Genomic DNA, 17,857 nt, shown 5'->3' on the forward strand with positions numbered 1-17,857 from the left:
GGGAAGGACATTGGAGGGTCACGTGAAGCTCCTGCAGAGGAGCCGGGCTTTGCTCTGAAGACTCACATTGCTGTTTAAATGTATTCATATTTCTTTGTTGTTTGGAATCAAACCCAAGGCCTTGTGCATGCTAGGCAAGCATTCTACCACTGAACATACCCCTCACCTTTGTCTGTTTGAGAAAATATTCTGTGGCACAACTTGAAGCACCTGGCACATGTGTCCCAAAGCTCATTATCCAGCCTTCAGGGTAGGACACAGCTATATCAGAAGATGACGGTGCTTCCTGCTGTTTCTTCCCTTCCATTCCAGGTGGCCTGTGCTGAAGGGAACCTCTATGTGCTGACAGTGCCTCAACTGCAAGTGGTCTCCAGAGTGATTACATTTCCTCACCTCTCTGTTAACCTCACATGCTCTCCTGACCAACAGTGGGTTTTTGTGTCTCCACAAGATTCAGACTCGGGCCCAAAGGTCAGTGCCTGGGAACTTTGTCCATGGTAAGCCTAACCCAGTAGAAGGAGGCTAGAAGACCTGGACTGTGAGACTGTGTGATGTGGATGCTCAGGCTGCTTTTCACAGGATCAAGTCCTCAATCTAGACAAGAGCTTCCTGCAGGAAGCTCGGCCCTTGCCCTGTCTCTGCTCTTTTCTGGCTGCTGTGCTGTGAATTCTGTACTAGATAGGGTAAAGATCAGTTTTGAATAGCCTTGGACTTGAGCATCTCTCCACCAGGATGCTCATAAAGAGCCATTTGGTGAACTGAAGATTCGTTGATGATGATGGTGGAGTGAGGCCCACTACAGATGCTGGACTGAGCATCTGATGCCTGGGTTGGGGTGCAGCAGAGGAACATAGTCAGGAGAGACACTGTGTGAGTCACAGAGACTTGTTCCATGATTTATAAGCACAGAGATGTCCACAGGATACATATGCCTGAGGTGAAGCACCTGTTGAATGTCAGGACCTGAACAGGAAGTTAGGCTACAGTGGAAAGAACAAGAGCTATTGGAGCACAGTAATGGAGCAGGGACTAAGGGACCTGGTGGCCAAGGAAGCAAACAGAAGAGCAACTAGGTACAGAGGCCATGGGATGGGGCCACCCACAGTTTGGAAGCAGGACATGGAGATGTCCTGGACTGCTCTGTTAGGTTCACTATGGGAGGTGTGAGTGTGGTATCTAGACAGACCTGCCAGAACCAGGAGACAGGTTGGGACTAGAGGGCTTTCTGAGCTCTCGGTTCTGAGAAGCCCCTCCCTCAGTGCACTCTGACCACACAGAGATGTTTCCTCAGGTGTTCCACACGCAGTCCTTGCCACACCAGTCAGAAGACAAGTCTCCTGTCTCCACCACCTTCCCCATCAGGCAGAGTTCCAGAGCCTGCTGGGCTCCTGATGAGGCAGCCAGACTGATGGTGATGCACAGAGATGACAGGGGCACGCAACTGGTTGTCACTACCTTTGAGTTAAAGACCAAGAAATCCAGGGATAGAGTGAACATCCTGGGTAAGGTCCCTGTGCTGGCTGCAGCCTGCAGTTCGATGTTTTAAGATGGGCTTCTCACAGTTTCTTTGGAACACTTTCTCTTCCCTCTCAGGGAAACAGACAGGCATAGTGTCCTAGTAAGCTTTGTTGCTGTGATTTCATGCACTGGTTGAGTAATGGAGCACTTACTACATGTTGGGTCCTGTGTGACCCTGGGATTCTGATAGTTAATTCTCCCCACACCCATGAATCCCGCTCCTAACTTACCTTCCTGCATCCATTCCTACTTCTTCTGTGCCAAGGCCCTGTTTCAGCCCTGGATACAAAGAAAGATGAGTAAAAGCTGGGACTCTCTACCCCAAGGAACTACTAGTCCCATTGGAGAATAAGACCACACTGTCCTCACTCTCTCTTTAGGTTAAATACGTATCACCCTAACAGGCCTTTTCTGTGGTCCTCTACCTGTTTTCTTGTGTACTGTGTTTAATTACTTTTATATCATTTGACCCTAAAGTTTGCTCTGAGTTTCCTAGTATCTGGCAAGTAATGAGAAATGGGATATGTAATATGTCCCTGGTCTAACACACACACACACACACACACAATCAAAACCATGAATTCTCTGTGAAGTATTTTTTTTCCAGGTAGAAAGGACAGTGTCTTCAATCATACAGTATAATTTTTGGCAAGTGTCATAATTCCCATGTGGCTATTTCTTATCCTACCTTTATAAGCATTCAGGGAATGGTAGGTGTCTTCCTTCTTTTCTTCCCCCTCCATGAGCATAGTTCACAGAACTGTGTACCCCTGAGAGGGTGACATCATGCCAACATTTTGCTGCTGAAAGATTGGGATTTAGGGATCTGAATGCATGCATCAGTGACTGCAAAGGCGCTAGTTCATTAAATCAACATGGGTGAGGCACACATCTGTGCCTGAGAAGCAACCTATGTGTTATTCTCCAAAGTACAACAGCTGGCCAGTTTCCCCTTGCCGGACACCATGATGCCTCAGCTCATGCAGGGCCACGGCTCCCAGGTGATCCTGCTGGCCTCCGGGTCAGAGCTGGTGGTGTTCACCATACACGGCCTGCAGCTGGTAGCCTTTCAGGACCATCAGAGGCCCATCACATCCATGTGGGTGGTAAGTCCAGCACCACCACCCCCACCCGCCCACAGGATGCTCTACCATCAGGAGTCCACATCCATACCTTACTTGACTTCATTTCAAGGACCTGAACCGAGTCATCACCTCTTCGTTGGACCTGTCTTTGCGTGTCTATCTGTGGAATAAGGAAAATAAACGTCCAGTCCTCAAGAGCTGCTATCATTTGCTTGAGGGATCTCACAGATAGGCCAGGTAATTAAGATTGGATGCTTTATTCCCTTTGCCTATGAAAGTGCAAGCAGTGGTATTTGTTTTCTTTCTTTTGGAACAAGGTCCTGTTATCTTTCCCCGGCTGGCCTTGAACTTCCAGCCTCAAGTCATCCCCCTGCCTCGTTCTCCTAAATAGCTGAGGACTGTGGATGCATATTGGGATAGTCCTTGAAATTGCCTTGTGGAAAATTACTGTTCCTGGGAGCTGTTTTGGTCACATGGCCTTCAGTCAGAGCAAAGAGGCTGACCAAGAACAGATAGTTGATTCTGGTTAGAAGCACCTAATGTACCAGACATTTCTGAAAACAATAGAATCATTTTGGTTCAGGAAGCTACTGTCAGGAGGGAGCTTAAGTATTTGATAGTAATTTCCCAGCTATGAGATTTAGGTTCTCACATAAAAGCCCAGAGTAAGCAAGGGATGAACATGGGTTGGATGCTATTGGGATGGTACAGGCCTGCTCTGTCTTCATGTATAAACTCTACTTAAATGTTTGCTTTTTATCTAAGATTAATGGTTCTGTGTCCCTTCTCTTTGTAGTGGATTTACCCGCGTGAAAAGCGACAGCATGAGCATTGCAGGTGTGGAAGCCAGAAGCTCTGGAACAAGCATCCTGAGGTCCTGTTACTACAAAGTTCAGCTCGACTAGAGCCCACCAGTTGAAAATGATCTTGCTTTGCAGACTCTTGACCAAAGATGTTGCCTGTTCTCACAGTAAGCCAATGAGCTGTTTCCATTGTCTTACAGTTCATTTTTCTATTAGAAAAACGAAGGAGACTAGGTAGCCATCATCAGCCTACTTCCCAGTGCTGAGCAGCTTGCCCAAGGAGTCTCAGGTTGTTGACCACGGGCAGGAATTGAATGCGTAATAGTAGTGCAGTGTAAAGTACCAGGATTGCAGTATAGCAATTTTTGTTATCTAAAATGTAATTAAGTGAATATTCTCTACCTGTTTATGCTGTGTCATATACTGTAGACGTATTAATACATAGCTCCTTCTGTCATGGAGATGAATTCTCTGGAACCATGTTACAAACTCGGGCACCAACAGTACAGAATATAAATAGCGTTTCCAGAGTTGGTCGGTGTGGAAAACCTGGCAGGCTTAGTGGGCCCATCATTCAGGGTTCTTAATTATGAACAATATGTGCTGATGGTGACTCACTGAAATCAAAAGTAGGGGTGGAGTCAAAGCTGAGAACAGGACATGGCTGGGCCTGCTCTGCAGTTCTGGTTCTGTGGTGCCCTCAACATTCCCTGAGGCTACCACTGAACAGGTACCAGAGCCACCAGGGAAGCACTTCCCAGCTGTTCCTGAGGGAGAGTCAGAATGTGTGCGTGCGTGTGTGTGTGTGTGTGTGTGTATTTGTGTGTGTGTATGCTTCTGTGATTTGCTGTTTTGGGGTCACAAGCCCACATGATCACCAAGGCCAGGTAGGAGAGAGAGGGAACCTGGTTCCTTCAACCCCAACCAAGATACCCAAAATGGAAAATTTTCTATCTTGAGGAATTTTTCCTTCTCATGTTTGAAGAATAAAGACAGAAACTTCAGATGATTTTGCCTAGTAGCTGAAAGTGCTGTTTCTAACATTAACCACCCCACTCTCTTTTGGTGTGAAGACAGTGTATCACTATATAGCCCAGACTGACCTGAAACTCAGTATGTAGACCATGTTGTCCTCAAACTCAGAAATCTGTGCCAAACGCTAGGATTGAAAACATGTGCACCACACCTGTGTCAGGAGTAGAGTGGAAAGAGTTGCAGGTAGAAAAAAGAAAGGAAAATAACTTAGGTATGACACTGCCTTGGAAATGCTGAAAATTAAGTTTTCCCATTCCAGTCCAAACAGGGAGCCATAAGCAAGACTCTCTGCTGGGTCTTTCATAAAAACAACATAAAAGCTTAAAGCAGAACAAGGAAAAGGAAACTGAGAGTCTTCGGAAGCAGGAGCATTGTGATGAACTGGAATGGATCAGGGAAAGCTGGAGTGGCGGGCAGCACTGGAATCATGAGCTGTAGCCCTTAGGCAATGGAGCAGTGGGCAGGAATGTGGAGCCACGCCAGACATACAGGACTGGGCCCTTCACTGGGATACAGAATGGGGGAAGAAAATGTTTCTAATAGCAGCATTGTTTTCATGTTTACTGGAATTTAAAATCCTTATATGTAGATAGAAAAGCAGCTGCCTTTGGAACACATGGCCTAAACAGTGCTTGGTGCCCAGCATTATGGCCTGGGGTGTGGGAATTAACTTCCTAGGTTCCTCTGACTGTTTTTCCTTCTCCCAGCCCAGGTTCTCAGAAAGAACCATTGTGGAGAAAGCAGCAAAGCCTCAGAAGAGAGGGAAGAAATGTCTTTTAAAATGTTTGTTCCAATTAGGTAATTATTGTCAATAAACTTAGAACTCATTTTGTATCTGCATCAGTCTTTTTTTTTTTAATCATCCATTATTGTGACAAAATAGAGCAGGTCATTAGTTGTTTTTGATAGATGAATTGGGTCAATCTGGAGAAAGCACCAGGACACAGACAAAACACCAGTAGGATTGAGTTTATTGGCAGAGGAAAAGCACACTGGACAATTCCCTTCGGGATAGGGAAGTTGTCAGCCTACAGGTTGTGGGCTGGCAGTCTTTATAGGGGGTGGGGTCTTTGGGGCATGCAGAAGGCAGGAAGATTTTTTTTTTTAAGTTAGGCAGGAGAGAGGGAGCCCAGGGCTTATCAGAACAACTCCTGTTAAAACCACCCCCTTCCATCAGCCAGGATCTGGGTTATACATTGTAAAACTTACGAGGGTAAAATAGATCCGGAGTGTAGGAGCCTGTTCTGCTTCCAAGATCATCAGAGGAGAAGCAGGCTGTCTTTGACCAAAAGGTGCAGAGTCTGCTTATCTTGCCTTCAAAGACCAGGGTGCACATTAATTCAGTTCCTGCATTCTGAGAGGCTTGCAAAACCGTGAGACCCTGTTGGGGAGGGGGCTGCTGCAGATCTGAACCCTAAGAGTTTTTATTACAGATATTTCTATATCATGAGACAAATAATAGCAACCTCTGTTGGAAATGGCTTATCTCTTAGCCCTTTTTCTAAGGCATAATGCTTTTCATTCTGGGTATTTTGACTTTTTCCCCAATCATAAAGTCATGTGGCCAGCTGGCTTTAGAGACAGGACTTCAGGGCATTTTAGAGATAAATGGGTTTAATCTGAAGTGGGAGGGCTGATCCCAGAGTCAGCTTTTCTGTTTAAATAGTGTAATAATGGTTGGGGGGGTTGTTTTTTATTTTTTGTTTTGTTTTGGTTTTTGCAGACAGGAATGGGTCTCTGGAAAAAGGCCAGTGTGGAATGAGGCTGGAGAATTGGGGCTTTTGTGAACTCTGCCTGGGCGGGCGGGGTGGGGAGGGGTCTGCTGGGGACCTCAGGAGGTGTAAAAGTGATGCTGGAGACCCTGGAGGGAGGCAGAGAGAAACAGTGCTTAGGGCTGTGGCCAGGGGCGAAGCAGCCACTCCCTGCTGTTCTATTTGAGAGGACAGAAAAAGAAAGGAGTTTAAAGTTAAGAAATAAGAACCAGAGCCAGACTTGCAATAAGCAAGGAATATGTCCTCTTTAATTCAGGAGAACATAGCAAAGAGCCAGTGTTTTGTCTGAAGGTACAGACATCAGCAATGCTAAACAGAGCAATCTGATTTTTATATACAGACTGCTGAACACAGTGCCTCCAAAGGGCACTGCATGACATGGGTGCACTTACACACATGCGGGGAATATACTCATATACAAAACATAGAAATAAAAATTTAAAAAATAATAGCAACTTTAGGTCACAAGCTGCTAAATTTTTAAAATACAAAAATGGGACTGGAGATATGACTCAACTGGTAAAGCCTGGCAACCTGAGTTCCATCCCTGGAGCCTACATGGTAGAAGGAGAGAACCTACTCTCAAAACCTGTCTTCTGGCAATGTGCAGGATTTGACCTGGAAGCCTTCTAACTGAAATTTGGCTCTCATAATGCTAGATGATAATATGCAAACTGCCAAGGGAGAAAAATAATCAATGGTCCAACCCAGCCCTAAAGCCTAATAACCATAAGGACTGGCATAGCAAACTACCCCTATTGGTGCAGTCATGGCACTGTTATCTGGGGGGCAATCAACAACTATCTAATTGGACTTGAAGCCCCCTTGGTGGGAGTGAACTTATGGGTGGCATTGTAAACTCAGTCAAATACACATGGCAGGAGAGAGGTCATAGATCTTAGAGAAAACCCTATCTCTTTCATATCTCTAGATAAATGAAATTTCTTACTATATGTTAAATATTGATCCTTATATTTACAGACAAACATATACCCTACTACATAAAAATATACACATAAAAGTATAAATAATTGAAAAGATAAGACCAAGTTAAAACAAAAGATCCTTTTCCTTCCCCATTCAGCAATATGCATTTATAACAGCCAATACTCACAGCACTGGGGAAGAGGGAAAGTACTCCAGAATCTGCTGGGAATTCATCTACATTGCAATGCAGTGGGCTAGCTAGCCAAGAGCTTTCCTCATGACTAGCTTCACCAGAACTGTTGTTGGATGAGCAGAGGTCCTCAGCTGCATTACCACATTCTATGAGAAAACAGGGAGATCAAAACTTGGTGGGGCTAGAGAGATGCTCAGGAGTTAAGAGCACTGGCTGCTCTTGCAGAGGATGTGGATTCTATTTCCAGAACCTACATGGCAGCTAACAATGGCTTGCAACTCCAGGTCCAAGGGATCTGATACCCTCTTGTGACCTCCATGGGCACTGCCACAATGCATGGTGCACATGCATGCATTTGGGCAAAACATTCATGCACAGAACATAAAAAATAAAATATTTTTTAGAGTGGTACAGTAAGTACAAGTCCTATGCAAGCTCAAACCAGAAAAAAATCCTAGCATAAACACAGGAAGTAGGTAAGAGGCTCCAACCCACCTAAGGAAATTATGGCAACAGATGGCTGCTGGGAGGAGCAGGTATAGTCTCTTTCAAGCATGGGACTCTTGGTAGGTTAACCGGGCTCCAGAGGATGGACCCACACTGAAGGACATTTGGGGGAACAAATTAGACTCTATAGATTTTTTTTTTTCTTTTGGCTTTTTGAGACAGGGTCTCCCTGTAGCCCCAGCTGGCCTGGAACTCACGATAGACCAGGCTACCTCAAACTCACAGAGATCTGCCTGCTTCTGCCTCCCAAGTGCTGGGACTAAAGGTGTGTGCCACCACGCCTGGCTCTATAGACCTTTTTATTTATAATAGAGCAAATTAAATTGGATGGGGAGTGTATTAGTTACATGTGTCATGACCAAGGCAACTTAGGAAGAGTCTATCATGGCAGGGAGGCCTGGCAGCAGAGGTAGCTGAAGTAGGAGCAGAAATTAAGCTCTCACATCTTCAAGCAGGCACAGGAAGCAGGAGAGCTACTCAAGATTGGGCAAGGCTCTCTGTGCCGGCCCCCAGTGATATGCTTCCTCCAGCATGGCCACACCTTCTAAGACCTCCTAAAACAGCGCCACCAACTGGGGACAAAATCCTCAAATACTTGGAGCCTATGGGGGATAGTCTCATTCAAACCACCACAGGGATCAATAAGGGGAGCTGTGGATAGGAGAGCGGACCTAAATACCATCAAATTATATTGTGTAAAAATCACAAAAATTGGATAAATATTCATCCCAAGAAATGCTCATGTCTACATGTACAAGCCATTCATAAAATACCTATCCAGCTTGATTACTGAGGAGGCTTATATTCGTTTTATTTATTTATTATTTTTATTTTATTATTTCTTTTATTTTTTTGTCTTTTTGAGACAGGGTCTCCCTGGAGCCCCAGCTGGCCTGGAACTTGCTATGCAGACCAGGCTGGCCTCGAACTCACAGAGATTTGCCTGCCTCTGCCTCCTGAGTGCTGGGATTAAAGGCGTGCACCACCATGCCTGGCTCGTTTTATTTTTTTAAATTGGTAAGAAAATAGTTTATAACAGTTTGGCTAACTGAAAGGGAAAAAAACTAATTTCTCTCTCCTTTTCCTGTGGTAGCCTTACAGTTTATAGAAAGGATGAAACAAAGGCTATAGGAGGTATGTAGATTTAGCTGTGAGACAGTATCAGTCCTGGGGAAGGGCAGATCTGCCACCAGTCCTCATCTCTGTTTGGAACTGGAGATCATCATACTAAGTGAAATAAGTCACTCAGAATGACAAATATCACATTTCCTCTCATATGTAGAATCTAGATTTACACACACATATATACATATATACATATACACACATACATATCACTTTGAAGTAGAAAAGAAGCTATTTGTTTTTTTGTTTTTCAAAATGTATGTTTATTTTATGTGTCTAAGTGTTTTGGCTGCATGTATGTAAATGCAACCGTGCCATGCAATGCCCATGGAGGCCAGAAAAAGATGTTGGATCCCCTGGAACTGGAGTAAAGGATGGTAGTTAGCTGCCATGTGGGTGCTGGGAACTGAACCCAGGTCCTCAATGCTCTTAACCACCGAGCCATCTCTCTAGCCCTGAAAAGAAGCTATTTGGGAGAAGGAAGGGGACCAGTGATAGGAGAAGGGGATAATGGGAATTAAATATTACCAAATTAGGTAATAATTCATATGTGAAGATGTTATAGTAAAACCATATTCTGTATGCTAAATTTAAGAGTTAAAAGGCATAGAAAAGGCAAACTATTTAAAAATCTATGAAATACACTTTCAAAATTATAAAAATATTAAATTTAAAAAAGATTAAATAAGATACAAGAGAAAATAATGCTCTCAAGAGATGTGGTGAACACATGAGGCTGTCGCTGGTATAGCATGGAGCATTATTTTCTAGTAAGCATGTTCTGTGTTGGTATTTGTGTATAATGTGCATACAAATGTGTAAATGTGAGCACACTTGTGTGGGATATATGTGTACATGCATGTGGAGGACTGAAGTTGATGTTGGGTGTCTCAGTCATTTGCATTCTATTTATTGAGGAAGGGTCTCTTGCAGATTCTGGCTAGCCACCACATCTGCCTGGCTTTTCTGTGGATGCTGGGGATCTGAACTCAAGTCTTCACATTTGAATGGCAAGTGCTTTATTCACTGAGTCATCTCCTTGGTCCTCAGTAAACATTTTTTTTATGTAAAAAGGAGCTAATACTAAAACAATATAAATAATATAGTTACACACATAAACCAGAAAACACTGTTGTTATCAAGTATCATGTATAACTGTATGACCTATGCTTTCATATGACTGGCTGCATAGCAAATTGTTTACCGCAATTTCACCACAAACATGTGAGTGATGTGTTATACCACAACAAGAATTTTTCAGGTCTGTTACACTCTTATGAGTCCCCCTTATATATGCAGTCTGTTGACTGGAAATGAGGTTCATGATTACACATTCATAAAGTTGTGTAGCCATGATCACTGTCATGGTGGGTTTTTATCAACTTGACAAAAACCTAGACATACCTGGGAAGACAGAATCTCAGTTGAACTGCGTCCATCAGACTGGCCTGTGAGCATGTCTGAGACTTTTTCTTTCTTTTTTTGAAAATTATTATTTATTAGCCGGGAGTAGTGGTGCACGCCTATAGTCCTAGCACTTGGGAGGCAGAGGCAGGCTGATCTCTGTGAGTTCAAGGCCAGCCTGGTCTACATAGTGAGTTCCAGGACAGCTGGGGCTACAGGGAGACCCTGTTTCAAAAAGACCCCCCCCCAAAAAATCAATGTTTATTTTTATTTTGTGTGTATGAGTGTTTTGTCTGTGTATATATAAGTGCACCTGTGTTGTGCAGTGCCCTCAGAGGCCAGAAGCAGGTGTTGGATTCCCCGGAACTGGAGTTACAGTTATTAGCTGCCATATGGGTGCTGCCTAGGTCCTCTGCAAGAGCAGCCAGTGCTCCTAAGCGCTGAACCATCTCTATAGCCCATGCTACAAGGATTTTTCAACCTCAAACATTTCAGGCTGGAAATACTTTGCTGTGTATTTATCACTCCCCGGCATATGCTCTTAGATGGCAGTGGCATCCAAAATGACACCCAAAATATGTTGAGATGGGACTAAAGTTCTCTGCGACTCGGTGGTCTCTTCCTGGAGACTTGCCACCCTCACTAGCACAGAGTTAGTTTGCATGTTTCCTCTGGCCATGGTCAAGGCAGATGGATCTCTAGAAGGAACGGTGTTGCTGGAAGTCAGAACCTTGTGGAAATTCCTCCTCTCCAGAAGTCATGTTGTTTTCTATGTTGATACTTTAATTACTGAAGTGCCTTTACTTATTGTTGATGATAGTAATTATTATTGATTGCCCATTTTTTTATCTTTTAAAATTTTATTTGTAATTTTTATTTTTAATATATTTTATTTATTATTTTTATTTTATGTGTATGAGTGTATTACCTGTATGCCTGTAAGTGCATCTGTATTGTGCAATGCCTGTGGAGGTTAGAAGAGGGCATCAGAGCCACTGGAACTGGAGTTATAGATGGTTGTTAGCTGCCACATGGGTGCTGGGATTCAAACACAGGTCCTCTGCAAGACCAGTGGTCTTAACCACTGAGCCATCTCTCCAGCCCTGATTGTCCATTTTAAATATGTACTAAGTAGGCTAGTTGGAATTACAAGTCTTTGGAAAACTTTGGAATGAAAAAAGGATCTGACACATTGATACAAATTTGTCTTGACATTTTCCCCTGGTAATTCAACTTGGCCTGATCAAGTTTCTTTTCTATCCATTGTTATTTTGTTTGAGAGACTGGGGATCAAACTGGATCCTCACACATGGTAGGCCAGTGTTCTAGGACAATTACAGCTCCAGCCTTGTCCTCTATACATTATTAAACCACTGGGGCAAAAAAAAAATGTCAGAAGAAAGGGGTCATGCCAGGAATAATGAACCAAAGGTGAAGGCTAAAAGTATTCACCAGACCAGAATGGATATAAAAATTGGGGTTTAGGGGCTACCTGGGGGGAGTTGTTTTGTTCTGCTTTTTTTTTTTTTTTTTTTTTTTCAATAGGGTAAATGGGCAGCCCTGGCTAGCTTGGAACTCGCTATGTGGACAATGCTGACCTTGAACTCACAGACATCTGCCTGCCTCTGCCTCCTGAGTATTGGGATTAAAGGCATGTGCTAACATATCTGGTGGCTATGAAAGTTTTAATAATAATAATAATAATAGTAAAAACACCATGCAGAGAAACAGTGCATGAAGTGAGAAAGAGAGCTCATATCCCTGAAAGGAAATGAGGTCCTTTTATGATAATTAAGAGAAGTTACCTGTCCTTGCCTCATGAGCCATTTGTGTATGGTTGTATTTGAATAGCTAAAAAGGGCAGTTGGTGTCTGGACTTTGGGGTGAGACACCAGGGGCCTTTAGGAGTTATGCTCTTATTGTTTGTATATGGCGTCACTGGTCAGACTCCAAGTAGTTAGGGTGTGACAGAGAGTGGGTTCTACTTTCTGTTTGGGATCTTCCTGTTTCTACCTTTCCCCTCTGATTGACCAGCAAGGTCAAATCATTGACAACAGGCCAAAGATCTTTTGCTTCTGGAACTGCTTCAGAGCTGAGTATGAGGGGTGTGTGTGTGTGTGTGTGTGTGTAGAGGGTCTGGCTGGTATTGATCAGTCATACAATTATAAACCATAAAGGGCTTGAGCCACATCTTGGAGAGGGGAAGAGGTGGTTATGGCAGTAAGTTGATGAAAGATAGATGTTGGTGTAGCTGGTAATGGTCAATATCCCTGAGACAATACCATCTGGCACTTAATGGCCTGTAATCTGGAAGATACTAATTGTATCAGGACTTTAAGTAAGCAGGAGCAGACACAAAGCAGTATTAAAAACAAGAAAAGGTGCAGAGGTGGGGATGGCTAGAGACATGGCTCAGCAGTTAAAAGCAATGGCTGCTCTTACAGGGAATTCGAGTTTGGTTCCCAGCACCCACTTAGCAGCTAACAACCATCCATAACTCCAGTTCCAGGGGATCCAATGCACTCTTTGGACTGCCACAGGCATTGTACAGCACGGGTGCATTTACATACATAGCAGGCAATACACTCATACACCCGCACACACAGACACACACACACACACACACACACACACAAATAAATAAATAAATAAATGTTTTTTAAAAAAACAAGAAAGGAGTTGTAGGAGCTAAGAGAGTTCAAACCCATCCTGAAAGGCTTCTAGGAGCTGTCCCAGCCAGTAGATGTTTATATATAAGGGATGTCTGCCAAGAGGCAGCACATCAGGAGACATTTGATGTGAGACTGTGTCTTCGACCTAGCAAGGACAAAGGAGCTCCCTTTCTAGGGGAGAGGCCAGCCCTTTAAAACAGAAGTGTATGAGAAAAACACAATGAATAGGCCTCCCAGTACTACTACATTCAGCTTTTGGTATAGAAGTAGGAAAAGGGATTATGCCTTGGTAAGTGATGACCTCAGTCCAGCAACAGTTCATAAGAACTCTGCCTGAAGAAACAAGTCTAAGATGAACAGTCCAAACTCAGTTGAGTTCTGCACAATGCTGAAGGACTAAGAGAGAGAGAGCTTTTAAAATTATAGAGTTCAGATAGGAGAGAAGCTTTGGTTACTCATGGATTAGTAAAAGAAAAGAGAACACAAGGGTGAGAGAGACACAACTGTAGATGGGCATGGCCCAGACAGCTCTGAGGGGTTTAGGGTAAGTAGAAGAGTTAATGATGGGACAGGCACCAGAAGACAGAGTGTAAGGGTTGAGGTTTTTAGAGAAGATTGTAGGGAGGGCATCAGAGAGTAAAGATAGTTTTTAATAGCTTCGCTATTATCTCTGTAAGGTTATTCTTCAGGAACTGGTTCAGGCTCTCCAACAGGAGTTCACTGCTCCTTTCTCTCTTCCATTTTCCCCTCTGACTCTCATACCCCCTTCCCCTTGAGAAACTCACCAGGGACCACCTCTCTATTGCATTTCTCACATCTACCGCCAGCTAATTCCACCTAGGAACTCGCCTTGTAGACAGAGTTGCCCTTGAACCCACAGAGATCTGCCTGCCTCTGCCTCTCAAGTTCTGGGATTAAAGGTGTGCACCACCAAGCTTGACTGATCCTACTATTTTAATGTATGGTCATTCTGTTTATATGCTACAGTTGTTTGTCATCTGTATTCATAAATATAGACATGTGTGTATGTGTATGTAAATTGTCTTTTTGTTGTAAAACCTGGTGTCACTGTTAAGAATGCTGTATACTGGCTGGTGTGGTGGTGCATGCCTTTGATCCCAGCACTTGGGAGGCAGAGGCAGGAGGATCTCTGTGAATTGGAGGCCAGCCTGGTCTATTTAGTGAGTTCCAGGATAGCTGGGGCTTCAGGGAGACCCTGTCTCAAAAAAAGATAAGAAAAAAAGAGAATACTATTCCGATCTTAAGATGTGTGTATGTATGGGTGGATATATATATATATATATATATGTGTGTATATATAAATGTGATTTAGTTTTTTAAAACTGCATATATAAGCCAGGTGTGGTGGTGCACACCTTTAATCCCAGCACTTAGGAAGCAGAGGCAGGCAGATCTCTGTATTGGAGACCAGCCTAGTCTACATAGCAAATTTTAGGCCAGCCAAGGCTACTAAGTGAGACCCTGTCTCAAAAAAATCAAAAAATACACATGAATACACACACACACACACACACACACACACACACACACACCCCTTCAAAGAAACACAAAAATCTAGTTTTCTTCTTCTGTGTATGCTTTGTTGTACTTATGACTTAAAAAATTTGGGAACTGGGCTGGAGAGATGGCTCAGTGGTTAACAGCACTGACTGCTGGTTTCAATTTCCAGTATCCAGGAGCACGCTAAAAAGTTATTGTATGAGTAGATCAAATATTTGTTTATTGCTGTTCTTCACTTCTTTTCATATTTTCAGCTGCAACAACCAAGGAAGAATGATCAACGTGGGATGTCGGCTGCTTCCGATAATGGCCAACACACGGACTCGCACACTCTTCAGTTATGCTAATACATAGCAGCTAACAACAATCTGTAACTCCAGGTCCAGGGGATTCAACACCCTCTTCTGACCTCCACAAGCATGGTACAACATGGGTATACACACATGCAGGCAATACACTCATACACATACATTTTTTTAAATAAGTAAATAAATGTTTTTAAAATTTAGGATATAGCACATGTATTCTGTGTTTCAAATATGATTTGTGAAGTATTTTTTGCTGTTTAAAAAAAATTTTTTTTTAAGTGTAGACTAGGTTGGCCTTGAACTCATGGAGATCCATTTGCCTCTGCCTCTTGAATACTGGGATTAAAGGCATGCATCCAGGCCTGGTGATTTGTTAAGGTTTTTTTTTTGTTTGTTTGTTTTTTAAATCTTTTTGAGACAGGGTCTCCCTGTAGCCCCAGCTGTCCTGGAACTCACTATGTAGACCAGGCTGGCCTTGAACTCACAGAGATCTGCCTGCCTCTGCCTCCCAAGTGCTGGGATTAAAGGCATGCGCCACCACTCCTGGCCCAATTTGTTAAGTTTTAATTTAAAATATAATTAGTTTTTTTAACTTTAAAAAAATTATTTATTTTTGTTTTATGTGTATGTGTATATTGCCTGCATGTAGGTAAGTGTACCTGTGTCATGTACTGCCTGAGGTACAGTGTCCTTAACCGCTGAGCGATCTCTCCAGCCCCCCATCCAGCCATCTTAATCTTAATAAAAACTTCTTTACTAAAAATATTTCCATTTTCACATCCTTCTAGCATATTCTTTTACTGACTGGTTTTCTTTCTGAATACCATGAGACATAATAACATTAACAAATAAACTTACCATCTGTTGTGAGAATTTTTTCCCTGAGGGATGGATACTAAGCAATGTCTACCCCCTTCTCATAAGGTTCCAGGGACAAACCGATATTTGAGTCTATTGAAGTTCAACCTGGGAACCAGTGAGTTCATTGAGTTTACTTACAGAACATTAATGAAGGATTACTCACAGGCGTGTGGGTGAACTGAAAGCAACTGCATTGGAAAATCTGCATCTAGCATGAATGATGACTTCCCCATAGCCCAGTGGGTGGAGCACCCTTTTCCTAGACTTCCCCAGTCGTATTCTACTTCCTTCCAAAGACCACAAGGCCATATGCAATTAGCTCAAAATTACATACAACTGCCCTGTAGGAGAGGCTGGATACTCAGGTGAGGGTCCAGTGACCTTGTTCACCCCTCCTATGAAGGAACATCAACAGGCAACAAACCCAGCTATGATGATCTTTTACAAGCAGTTACAGCTGAAGTCATGAAGATGGGAGCTGTTTGGCTTGGAAGATGGTGCTGTGCAACATTGCCTTATTAAAGGGACATTGAATCCAAATTCCATCATAGGATAATATAAGTTGTTATTACTTTTGTACATACTGTTAAGCTGTGGAGAATTTGGAGTTCCCAGGTACACCTTATGGAAAGCAAGACAATCAAAAAACTTTTTTCCCTTTGTACAGTACAGAGTGGCCTACTGAAACTGTGTTTTGGGTTTTGAATGAGTGTAAGTAGCAAATAGAAGTAGGAAGTACATAGCAAAACATCATCAAATTGGTGTTTACAACATATAGCAGAAATCAACTAAGGAAACTTTGTTAAAACTGTGATACTGGAGTTACTGACAGAGGATCCCTTTTTTCTTTTGGCAGAAGGTCTTCCCTGTCCTCTCCATGGACTGTAAACAGTCTATTTCTTCCTTCGATTTATCCTGCTGGCTCACTCATTAAGTAATTAAATAAATCTTAGTACTCATTATACATTTGTATTAGTCTGTATTACTTTTCTCATTGTGACAAAATAGAGAATTCCATTAGCTGTTTACTATAGATATCTTTATATCATGAACCTGTATAGATTTGTCCAGATGAGTCTTATCATCTATGGGTCTTACACTGGAAATGTGAATTCACAAGAAAACTTGATTTTGCAGGGTTGCCCTCTGATATCTCTAAACTTTATAAGGTCATGAGTGAGTAGCAGTTAGCACCCATGATGGAAGTGGAACAAGATAACAGGTGTATCTGCCTTTAGCAGCATCTAACCTGAGATCTTTGGCTATACTTGGAGTGACCAGATGCTTGAAAGCTTATACCCATGATCAGTTAGCTTGTGTCTGTAAATGGAGGCAGACAACCTGAAAAACTTAGTAAGTATCCTTCCTCTTATAAAGAAATCCAATTGCAGGATAATAGAATACTCTGACTTATTTTTCTGTCCTCCAGTTTAACTTCAGGGCTTGAGTGCAGAAAATTATCAGACTTTTTTTTGGGGGGGGTTCTGGTTAATCTAATCCTGCCTGTGTAGGACCCACTATCCGTAAAACCTCTGCAGTAAATATTGGCCCTCATGTATCAAGAAAGTCAGCCAACTTCTATTTTAGGGAAGGTCTTAAGTTGCTTGTGGGTTGAAACCTTTAATATCCCCTTCAATGCTTCCTTTGACCCTTTTTTGAAAATTTATAATGTCAATCTCTATTACAGTTTTCAATCTAGAGAGGAAGCAAGCACAATAAGCACTCAGGCTGAGTATCCCAGCGCTCTAGAGGCCGAGGCAGGCAGATCTCTGTGAGATTGAAGTCAGTCTACTCTATGTAATGAGTTCCAGGCCAGTTGGAGCTGCAGGAAGACCGTGTCTCAGAAAGACAAAAAAAGTTTGTGCATCAAATACTTGAAGAATCAAGTACTTATAATATAGAGAATATGGAACACAGAAAACAGAACCACTTTAGAAAACTTGAAAGAGTTGATATCCAAATGCTTTTTTCTCTTCAGCTACTAACAAGTGTGTAGCAAAGGAATCCAAAAAGAGAAAGAATGCTTTATCTCAGAGCATAACAGGCTTAAAGCCACAGGGCAGAAAAAGCAGGCATTAATTCTCAGCAGAGTCTGCATCTCCAGCCTCCCACTCAAACAAGCTGAT

The 17,857-nt window shown here is 42.8% G+C and overlaps 1 protein-coding gene across 5 annotated transcripts in view; it reads left to right on the forward strand.

The window, feature by feature from the left end:
- Positions 1–14,970, forward strand: part of LOC103732254 (F-box/WD repeat-containing protein 12-like) — a 28,253-nt gene extending 13,283 nt beyond the window's left edge. For 2 of the 5 annotated variants that reach the window (XM_017797559.2, XM_029562370.1), the window contains exons 3-8: positions 313–471; positions 1,292–1,502; positions 2,449–2,624; positions 2,713–2,840; positions 3,400–3,573; positions 5,149–5,279. In XM_017797559.2, the coding sequence (XP_017653048.1) occupies positions 313–471; positions 1,292–1,502; positions 2,449–2,624; positions 2,713–2,835 (669 nt within the window). In that variant the 3' untranslated portion in view covers positions 2,836–2,840; positions 3,400–3,573; positions 5,149–5,279. Of the gene's footprint in view, positions 1–312; positions 472–1,291; positions 1,503–2,448; positions 2,625–2,712; positions 2,841–3,399; positions 3,574–5,148; positions 5,280–14,816 lie in introns of those variants that run through there. The other 3 variants (XM_017797560.2, XM_017797561.2, XM_029562369.1) reach the window with 3 other exon arrangements.
- The last annotated feature ends 2,887 nt before the right edge of the window (positions 14,971–17,857 follow it).

This window comes from Nannospalax galili, unplaced genomic scaffold (assembly GCF_000622305.1).
Source record: "Nannospalax galili isolate Female #2095 unplaced genomic scaffold, S.galili_v1.0 scaffold3395, whole genome shotgun sequence".
NCBI lineage: Eukaryota > Metazoa > Chordata > Mammalia > Rodentia > Spalacidae > Nannospalax > Nannospalax galili.